The following is an 11,211-nucleotide window of genomic DNA, read 5'->3' on the forward strand; positions in this document are numbered from 1 at the left end:
AAAGACCAAGGAAACCTAGCAGATACTGGCACAGTGACTGATTTAAAAAACTGCTCAAGCTGGGACCAATTTGGTGCCCCCAAGTTTGCAATCCACAAACTTTGAGACAGACCTACCCTATATTTTAGCTTGTTAGTTTGCCGAGTAGAAAACATAAAATAACCCCCCCCGTCTGTAGTAGGGTTAACATAGCATATAAATGCTTCTATTCATTGCCAAAATAAATCACTTGAATTTATATGATTGCTTGTGGATATTGCTTTCAAATTCTCAAAGCAAACAATATTACTATTTATAATCAGGCAAGCGTGTAAAAAATCTGGGCACCCTTGGGCATTGAGAAGAGAGAAGTGGTGCAGAGCATGTTGCAATAACAGTGGGAGTGACTTGAAAAGGGCATGGTAAAATAGAATCTAAGGCTACTTGCCATATACACAGCCCTTATACCTGCAAAATAGTGACAGCATACAGGACAGCAAAATAATTTTTAAATAACATTAAGCTCCTCCATTACGTATACTTTTCTGCATATAGAATTTAGAGCTAACACTTTATCTATTATTTATTATTATTTACCCTACCTTAAAAGGAATTTCATTAAATAGTGAGGAGCTACCTAACAACCAGCAACTGTTAAAACAATAAATAATTTGTCAAGAATATTTAATATCCAATGTAGAATATAGAGTGCAGGGGCCATGATTATGTAACACCCAGAGCGCAAGGGTCAGGAGTATGTAAATGTGTAAGAAGTGCAGGGACCAGGAGTATAAAACCTACAGAGTGCAGGGGCCAGGAGTATGTAGCCTACAGCATAGTCTAAGGCAGTCAGGGGTATGGGACTACGTAGCCTCAGACCGGTTATAGTGCCCACACTGACCCCTGTCCAGTCATAAAAGCATCAGAAGTGGATTATGGAGTAATGGAATGAGGTGGCCTGGTCTGATGATTCACGGTTTTTTTTTACATCATGCGTATGACTGTATACGTCACTTACCTGAGGAAGAGGTGGCACCAGGATGCACTTTGGGAAAAAGGCATGCCGACGGACGCAGTGTGATGATGCTTTGGGCAATGTTCTGCTGGGAAACCTTGGGTCCTGATAATCATGTGGATTTTACTTTGACAAGTACCATCTACCTAAACATTGTTACTGACCAAGTACACCCCATCATGGAAATGGTATTCTCTGATGGCAGTGGCCTTTTTCAGCAGGAAATTGTGAATTGCCACACTGCAAAAATGGCTAAAGGATGGTTTGAGGAACACAACAATGAGTTTGAGGTGTTGACTTGGCCTCCACATTCTCCAGCTCTCAATCCTATTGAGCATCTGTGGGATGTGCAAAAAAAAAAAGTCTGATCCATGTAGGCCCCAACTCTCGAATTACTTACAGGACTTAAAGATTCTTCTAATGACGGCTTGGTGCCAGATACCACAGCATACGTTCAGAGGTCTAGTGGAGTCAGGGCTGTTATGGTGCCAAAATGGGGACCTACTATCTTATAGGTGGGTAGTTGTAATGTTACGGCTGATCCGTGGTTTATATATATATATATATATTTTTAAAGGCTGCGTGGCATGAGAACTGACAGTGCTGCGCTATGGGGAGGCTGAGGAGACTCTCACCTAGAAAAGTGAAAGGCATGCGGTGACCCACTGAATAAGGGCCATGAATATTCTACTAGGTTGTATAAGGTGAGTTGCAGTACCAACAGCTTGCAGCATGACTGCTGTCTTCTGACTGGATTATGCCTTTCTCGAGTACTCTAACCCACCCTCTCTAGCTCTGCTTTCTCTTTCTCACTTTGTCACTTCCTTTGAACTTTTTTTTTCCAGTTTTGGATAGAGTGGAAAGGGATTAGAACACCTGTTAGAATTTGTATCACTGTTTGGGAGATTCACACTTCCTCTTTGTCCTGGTGACTTTTATCAGTGAAAGTGAAAAAAAAAAAGTTGGATTGTCATAACAACAGGAATAGTTGGGAAATCTTTGAATAGGGACACTAGTTCAAGTGACCCTGCTGATCACCTCTTTTTCAAGGGATTTCCTCTCCCTTTCTGTTGTTGTGACTATTGGACAGATACTGAGGGGTAACCTCCCCTATTGGAGACAGAGATGGCAAAAAAAGCAGACAAGGGTTATAAACCTCCCTTATTCTATCCAAAACTAAAAAAAAGTATTGGCTTCAGTTCAGTTTAAGGCCATTGGTCATGTTTAGCTGCAGTCCCATTCATAGCAAACTTTATTTTGCTACTACACTACCCTTTAAAAAAGGCTTTTGTTTCAGGGAATAGTATTTTGGATTTGTTAGGCACAATTACCTTATCCCTTATCCCCATAGTAAAAATAAAAGTTAGACATACACTGGCTAAGTCTCCTTGATTAAAATGACCCACTCCTGACCAATTTTAGACCAGCCTATCCTCTGCAGTAGCTTTTTGTCTCTAGTAAATTTGGGCCCAGCCTTGCTCATTAAAATTGTCCTGCTGCTAGCCAATTTAACACTGCAGTGTCATCTGTGGTTTGTTATTTCCTGTAGTTAAACACCTGCCTGTCTTGCACATGGCGAGTTTTACACTTCTGTATCCTCTACAATATCTTAATTCTTGTAGTAAAACCCCTGCCTGTGCTCATTGTCTCTAGTAAATTTGGGCCTAGCTTTGCTATTTAAAATTGTGCTGCAGCTGGGCAATTCTACACTACTGTATTATCTGCAGTCCCCTGTAGTAAAACACCTACCCTTAGGCTGGGCACACACCTGGTTGTAAGGTACTTAAAAAAACGTACAATCTGCCTATGTTGCATAGGCAGATCGTACTTGCGATGATCGCAAGCCACGCCCCCTGAGGGGCGGGCTTCCGATGACCGCAATGCCGAACGGGCAGTGTGCGCTTGCGCACACCGGCCCGTACGGCTGTTATCGCACGGACATGCCACAAACCCGCCGAACATCGTACGATGCTCGGCGGGTTTTCGAACATGTCCGTAAGTTTAAAGTCGTGCGACCTTACAGTAGTAGAGGTCGCACGGCTTCCACACACCTTACGATCATCGTACGATCGCGGGATTTCCCGCGACTATCGTACGATAATCGTAAGGTGTGTGGGGACCCTTACTCTTTGCCACTAGTACAGTTTGGCTAATTCTCCTTCATTGAAAATGTCCTGCTGCTGGCCTGTTTGACATTGTTGTATCATGTGTCCTCTCTTTATGCTTAATGAGAGTTTGACAGAAACTGGCCATCGGCATATATAAGTTGAAGTTTTGCATCAACGAGAACAGAGAGAGAGCAGAGAACAGAGAGAGCTACTGCTCAATTTCAATTTGCCGTTCAATGCAGACCTATTACTGGAAAAAGCATGTATCACTGCTAAAATTACCTACATTCTGTAAAACCATGTACAACTTTAAGGCATCCCTAAGCAAATTATTTAGAGGATTTGTGTATTTTCAATATTGCCCTCAAAGCCCCATGAAGACCTTTCCCCGCTGTATGGCAGTTTTTAGATTGTTCTTGCATTGATACAGGTTGCCCATAGCAGGGCTAGGCTCCTCATGCTTTTTTGTCAGTAGTTTGCCCATTTTCCCTAAAAAATGGCCACCTTTTACTTCAAGGATTTGTTCCCGTTAGACTTCAGTGGGATTCGCAGATAAGTTTGGGTTTGCCAAATTTTAAACAGAAACCCTTGGTGATTTCAAATCAGGGAAATTCACTTATCACTAAATAGAGACAGACAGACAGACAGGCACATAAATACAAGGTTGGATTATCCACAAGGTGACCAAGGCACATGCCTAGGGCGCAACACAGGTATGGGAGTCTGGCAGCTATCACTCTTCTGCATCTAATGATTGCTTGGACTGTAGCTGACTTTAAGAGTGTGTGGTGTAGCTGTATTTCTGCTTTTGCTGACAGCAAAACAGTCACATAGCTCTTTTGTCTACTTGAATTCCCTGAACTATGCGAGTGTGTGGGAGGAGCATAAAATTCCCCCTATCTGCAAATACTTCTCAGCTGCTGGATTTCAGGGAATTTGCTGTTTTCAACACAGACTCCAGAATTGAGCCATTAGCAATGAATCACAGAAATGTAGTTAAGTTAACTAATACCATTGTCCCTTTAAAACCAGAAAGTGAAACATGGCTGTATTATTTGAAAGGGTGGGTTGGAATAATGTTGATAACATTAGTAAGTATTGGCAACATTTGTAAATGTTACCACACTTCCCCTTTCCCCCAGTCCTCTATCTAATCTAATATGTGAGATCTAGGATGAGAAATGTGGCCTTGGAAATTCACACCTTTTCTTAGGTTTTATTTTTTCTAATAAAACCGGGTTTAAAATAAATCCCAAGATTATTGCTTACATTATTTTGAGCATTACTTGTAGTTATCTGGTTATTTCTGAATTTCAGTTTGCAATACAAAGTGACTCTAACAGGTGGAAGATTTTCCAGCTTGTTGGAGATTCTCCCTTATGGTACCTTTAGATTTTCAATCGGAAATTTTCGTTGCTGCCAAGAACTCTCTTTCGATTTTAGCGCAAATAGCCCATCATGCACACCAATGTCGATTTTAATTATTGTTCGTTAGCAATACTAACTCAACGAATTTCGTTGATCGACAGAACGGATTTTCGTTTGCCACTAATCCATTGATTTTTGTTCAGTTTTAAAAAAGTTTTTTTTCGAACGAAGATTTTCCAGGTGTACGGGCACCTTAAAAGGTGACCACACACACATATAATCATTCAATACAACAAACCTGAAAAAGAATGAAATTACAAAACCCTTGGATAATTTCATGAAACATTAATTTACGACTTCCTTTGTTGATTGTGGCAGAATTTGTCTCTGCTGATCATTTAAAGAAATATCTGTCTGTGTGTCGGAGACCGGATTGTAATACAACTTGGTAACCAAAGATATCCCCTCCACGCCTTACTACAATCAGGACTTTGCTTAAAATGGCAGTGGTGCTCATAGTGATGTCCATGGATGGCGCCGTGCATATCCAAGGTTAACAGAAATGATGATCACCAGCACTCGCAGGGTGAACTAAATCCTTGTGTTTTTTATTGAAGCATCATGTCACATATATTACATAGCCAATGTTTCGGAACCGCACAGGGTCCTTTCATCAGGGACACACCAGCTCCAGCGAGAGTGAACGACCAATGTAAAATCCATCCACAGACAAAGACATCCCTGCTACTGAATCTCAGAGTACTGCAACCACCAACACAATCCCTTCTCCTTTTTTACAAGTACCAGAGAGAGACGCACCAGGAGGGGCAGTAAAAAACAGAAACCACGGACCCCCACTGGACACCAGACGTTGCAAGCCATGGAATATTCGGTAATTAATTTGTCTTCTAAAACTCTAACTGATGGGGAGATGTGTGTTTTAAACAAGGGTTTGTCTTTCTGTCCCACACCTAAGTTCAACGATTTTGAATTTGAGATAGACACATATAGACTCGAACGATCTCTTAAATTAAAACAACATTTTTCTGACACTTCCCATCGATGCTTCACTTGGCCATCGATACTACTAGTAAATCAGTGACGTGCGGTACCTATTGTTCCGGGTGAGGCATTCCCCAGCCTCGCCCCCAGCACGTCCCGCCCTGCCCCCTGCCAACCAAAGCCCCGCCGACTGAAGCCCTGTCCCATGCCGGACAAAGACCCGGCGGATGAAGCCCCGCCCCAACCCATCCCCAAGCTAGTGTAAAGGAGGAAGGAAGGAGACAGGGAGGAGCCTCCCTGTCCCTCACTTGCTTCTCACTGCTGATGCGCTTCATCCATGACAGGGTACACAGCGGGGAGGATTTCCCTGCTGTGTAACCTTTTAGATGCCGATCTGAATGGAGAAAAAGCTTTCCGCTTCAGACATGAAGCTGACAGCTCTTTCCTCCATAATTCTAGGTGAGGCTCTGCCTCACCTGCCTCCCCTGACCGCACGTCCCTGTGGTAAAGAAGAGCTTTTTTATACCACCTGGCCAATTCCCAGCATCAGAAACATTTATCAAGACTATGAAACATCAAACATATAAGATCGTCAATCACAGAAGGACTAACAATACTGCACAGGCCCTGAAGCTGATTAGAACAGAGACAGCTTCCCTCAAATCTCTACAGAGTGATATGTCAATCATTATTAAACCGGCTGACAAAGGGGGTGCTGTTGTTGTCATAGACTATGCTGATTACAGAATGGGCATGTTGAGACTCCTTTCTGATGGCTCTAGCTCTGAACCTATTACACAGGACCCTGTGCTGTCTATACAACATAAGTTGTCACAACTCGTTAATTATGCCTTGAACTCTGGACTGATCTTTAAAGGAATAGCAGAATGGGTATACACTGAATACCCCCACACATAAGTGGTATATGGTCTACCTAAAGTACACAAAGTATATAACCCATTACCATATAGACCAGGGGTTCCCATTTGGTAGCTCGCAATCTACCAGTTGATCACAAAGCGAACACTGGTAGATCGCAACCGGCTCACTGACCTGAGATCCCTCCTGATGTGATCTGCCCTGAATGGCTATTTCTCACCATGGATATCTCATCCCTCTACACCTGCATTCCTACTGAGTTGGGCAGTAGGTCATTTTTTGGCTCGGAGGGAGACATGATCCCGTCCTACTGATTTTATATTGGAGGGCCTCCGAATGATTCTTGAGAATAATTACTTCAGATTTGAGAAGCAATACTACCTGTAAACCAAGGGTACTGCTATGGGCAGCTCTGCTTCCCCTTCCTAAGCTAATCTTTTTGAGGGATATCTGGAAGAACTGTATGTCTATTCATCTGAACTTTTCTCTCAAAAGTTACTATGTTCCCCCTCACGAAGGGACCCTGTGTGGTTCCAAAACGTTGGCTATGTAATATATGTGACATGATGCTTCAATAAAAAAACAAGGATTTAGTTCATCCTGTAGGTGCTGGTGATCATCATTTCTGTTAACGAAGATTGTAATACAGACTTTTATTTATTGTTTATTGGTATTTATAGATCGCCAACAATTTAGTTTACATAGTGCACATTCACATCAGTCTCTGCCCTCAAGGAGCTTACAATCTAAGCTCATGCCTTTGGAGTGTGGTAGGAAACTGGAATACCCAAAGGCAGGGCTGAAGCTAGGGGGAAGCTGGGGGGGCATGTGCCCCGGGTGCCGCTTTAAGAGGGGCTCAACTGGGTGTGTGGATGGAGAACTTCTCCCTTGGGGGGGAGCAACTCTGAGCCTTTGCCCGGTTGATAGAATGTCTAGCTTCCCCACTGCCCAGAGGAAACCTATGCAAACTCCTTGCAGATAGTGTCCCTGACTGGGATTTGAACCAGGCACCTTCAGTGCTGCAAGAAGTGCTAACCACTGCACCACTTTTGATTGATATTTTATGTCAATTGTAAGGTAAAAATAAATATTGTGTGTTGCATTCAATATTTTAACCAATGCTGAATCATTTGTTTGCAATTGCTCATGCCTAGACTGATCACAAAATGCTACATGTATGGCTACCATTAGACTGGATTTCAATCCTTCACTGTGAAGAGTGAAAAATCTGACATGTCTCATGCATGCCACTATCAGCATTAGTTACTCTGATGTGAAAAGGGGACTCTCATGTGAAGGGGAGGATTCTGATGTGAAGAGAGGGTCCTCCCTCTGGTACCAAGGAGAGGATGAAATCGTCATCCAGTGCAGATGTCAGGGTTCTTTAGCATATTAACATTATTACAATTACCCCCACCCCCCGCTCCTTCCCATGCTCCACCCTCTGCCCATTATTTTCCCAAGGTCACAACCCTGAGCCCAAATGACTTTTGTTTCCATAGCCAGATATCCCCTCTAAGAATGACAGAAGATATGAAAGAATGCATGTATGATACAAGCTGATTTGCAGTGCTAATCACAGATAAGTCCAGATGCGCTGTAGTGCAGTGTTGGTCTCTATGCTTATGCTTGTTTGTCTATGATATATATGTTACCTGTATAATGCTGTATTCCTGTATACATACATGTGATGTCCTCCTAAGCAAGTAAAACCTAATTCAGCATTCCTCAAGATCTCAGTGCTTCATCTAAACACATAACCCACAAGATCTAAAGCTGAATGATACATAAATAAGGTACATTTTTGTTCATTGTTAAGGTACTTGAATGCATTTTTAAGATTTAACTCCTGAGGTTGAGTCACGCTTTAACATGGGATAGAGTTTTGAGCAACAAACTTTGTGGCAAATTAAAGAGGAATCCCATATCTTCAAAATAATAAAGGCACCTTTAGAAATATTTAGTAATGACAATCTACAAAACACATACTTTTAGATAATTGCCGTTTTTTTATTCTTTGAATACCTTATTTTTCTTTTCTTCCCACACTGGCCATTTTTACTAAAGACAGGTTTTCTCCCTTTACTTCCTGGAACTCTGGCACATGTGACGAGGACATGTGATCAAGCACATCTCCCTTTACTTCCTGGAACTCTGGCACATGTGACGAGGACATGTGCCCAAGCACATCATCTCAGGGGAGAAAAATGCCTTTCCCTAAGATCTCATTAGATTGCATATGAGATTTCACAGCAATGGTCTACTGATGTAACCTTCTCAGGATGCAATTAGGGCCGGATTTCCCACAAGACCAATGAGGCCCGGTCTCGGGGCAGCAGGGGTGTAGAATCTCCTGACACCCAGGACACGCAGTTTCGGGCACCGGGCGGGTAGTTGTTTTCTACATTTAGCCCTGCTTTAGGCAAGCAGGGCTAAAATGTAGAGCGGGGAAGCTGAACGTTCGTTTACAAGTGATTTCGGCGATGTCGCCAATATCACTTGTAATAAGACTGCAGGTCCGTCCTCCCTCTGCCGGCCCCACTGTGCCTACCTCTCTCCTCACTGGAGATCTTCATGCTCCGTCCCCCCCACCCCGCCATGTACCTTTCTATGCTGGTCGGAGATCCTGAGGATCGAGAGCGGGGAGCAGAGCAGGGAATGTGCATTCTCTGCTCCGAGTAAACAGTGGGATAGGACAGCTGCACTCGCAGCCTTCCCCTCTCAGCTGTCACAGGAGTTCCAGCACAGTGCTGTGCTAGAACTCCTGCATTGGAAGTGACAAGTTCAATATAGAGAACCTGTCACCTCCAAATGCTACCACACAGGGTCTGGTTAGCCACTGTGTGATAGCAATAAAGTTAAGTGGAAAAAAAATGAATCAAATTTGATTAAAAAAAATAATTAAATAAACATTTTAAAAAATTAATACAAAAATAAGAAAAAAATTATAAAAAAGTAAAAAATGATAACATAAATACAAATTGAAAAAAAGTTAAAACTTTATAATAAAATACTCTTAAAAACATAGGAACACACAGGGACTCATATACACACATGCACACACCACACACACACACACACACAAAGGTTGAACTCGATGGACCTGTGTCTTAAAAAAAAAAAAAAAAATTATAAAAAAGTTTTACAAAAAAAGAAAATAAAACTAACCCTGCCGCCCCGCCATCTGGTTGCCATTCTCCGGGGGGGGGGGGTTGGGGGGGGGCCTTGGGGCAGCAGTGAAAGTAAATGCAGACCTGGATGCAATGCTTGGGCATGATTACATAATTTGTGCCAAAGTGGACAGTGGCAAAAAAACAAACTAAGTAAAACAAAAATATGTTTGATATGATTTCATATCAGCATGCAGAGCTGTATGCTGATGTAATTTTTAGTCAAAGGGGGTAAAGGTCAACTTTAATGTCTGCTCCATATGCAACTAATGTCCCCATGATAATATAATCTTTGGGATCAAAGAAGCTTTTGCCATCGTTATAGGAAAGGGTTTTTTACAATAAGGCATGTCCTACTGTATAACAAAGTAGTAATGAAAAAAACAATAATTGATCATTTTCTTTTCAATAATGGTATCCATCGTTATAATCACTGCATGACATGACAAAATTTTGATCTAGAAAATGATTTAACTGCCTTGATGCAGTCAGGAAGATTTTTCCTTACCCTATTAGACAAAAACTGGCCACATTTGCCCAGGATGGTATGTTTTGGCATTTCCCTTGGAGTTTGTAAGAAGTTAGATGAGTATTTTTCAGCTTAGATTATTTAGTAACTTTTATAACCTATACCAAATTATAATGGTGAATGTTATATCATATCAGTTCTATGCAGTATAGGCTATGCTTTCTTTTGCGAAAATTATATACTTATATTATATATCGCCACATATTTACTGATATATTTCTTACATAACACACCAAGCAAATCATGCGTACAGTGCATACAATGTCATATATAATGCATTTACAATAAATATATATCGCAGCCACTACTCTTGCTACTATCCAATATATACAATACATAACTTGATCAAAATTCAAATGTCCAAAGCTTTAGTTTACACTTTCCTACCTGGCCCTTGGAGAATGGAGCCCCAATAATAGCCACAGATTGGGTGCATTTCTTCCGCAGAAAAATCGTACTAGCACTCCTTTTTAACAACATAGTAAAGCAAGACCTAATAGGCATATTTTGGGGAACAGATTACTGGCTGTGCACAAGGATTTGTGGTCCTGGATTTCTTTGTTATCTGCTTAACCTTGTTTGATCTGTTCACAGCAGCATCCCGTATTCAGCTAAATGACATGCTAGACCTTCCCACACTAAAACGTCAGGAAAGAAGCTCCCAGATTACCAATCAGGAGACCACGATTCGGAGGTGTGTCAGGCACTGCCTGCTCACTCCCTCAAAGCACGAAATGCTGAGGGTTCATTATGCTGTTTGTGGGGATAATTTTAGCGTTGTTTTCGGTTTGAAATTGCAGCGTGATCTTGTTTATTCCTTTCACTGACAGGTCCTAATTCACAGTTTGTATCTCTGGCAGGCAGGTTACTTTTGTTTTGCTATTTGGTGATACAATTAACCTTCCTATACACAGTTCAGATGCTTTTAACCCATCATTTCCCATGCTGTAACCTGTGAATTACATACAGAATGTTAAAGTGACACTAAACTCAGGAGTTAAATCTTAAAAATGCATTCAAAAATGTATCTTATTTGTGTATCACTCGGCTGTAGATCCTCAAATCATCTCTGAATTGGTGCTGACACTGTCCTTCCTTCTGGAGGGTGGCTACTTTTGTTTCCCATGATCCCCGTGTGTGTTATAAAGTAGCCACCACCCC

At 41.8% G+C, this 11,211-nt stretch overlaps 1 protein-coding gene across 1 annotated transcript in view; it reads right to left on the bottom strand.

Annotated features, from left to right (window-relative positions):
* ARG2 (arginase 2) overlaps positions 1-10,707 on the bottom strand; it is a 43,024-nt gene extending 32,317 nt beyond the window's left edge. The window contains exon 1 of the mRNA XM_018565153.1: positions 10,438-10,707. Coding sequence (XP_018420655.1) covers positions 10,438-10,554 — 117 coding nt within the window. The 5' untranslated portion in view covers positions 10,555-10,707. The remainder of the gene's footprint in view (positions 1-10,437) is intronic.
* Positions 10,708-11,211: the final 504 nt, after the last annotated feature.

Source organism: Nanorana parkeri, unplaced genomic scaffold, assembly GCF_000935625.1.
Source record: "Nanorana parkeri isolate BGI_ZX_2015 unplaced genomic scaffold, ASM93562v1 scaffold819, whole genome shotgun sequence".
Classification (NCBI taxonomy): Eukaryota; Metazoa; Chordata; class Amphibia; order Anura; family Dicroglossidae; genus Nanorana; species Nanorana parkeri.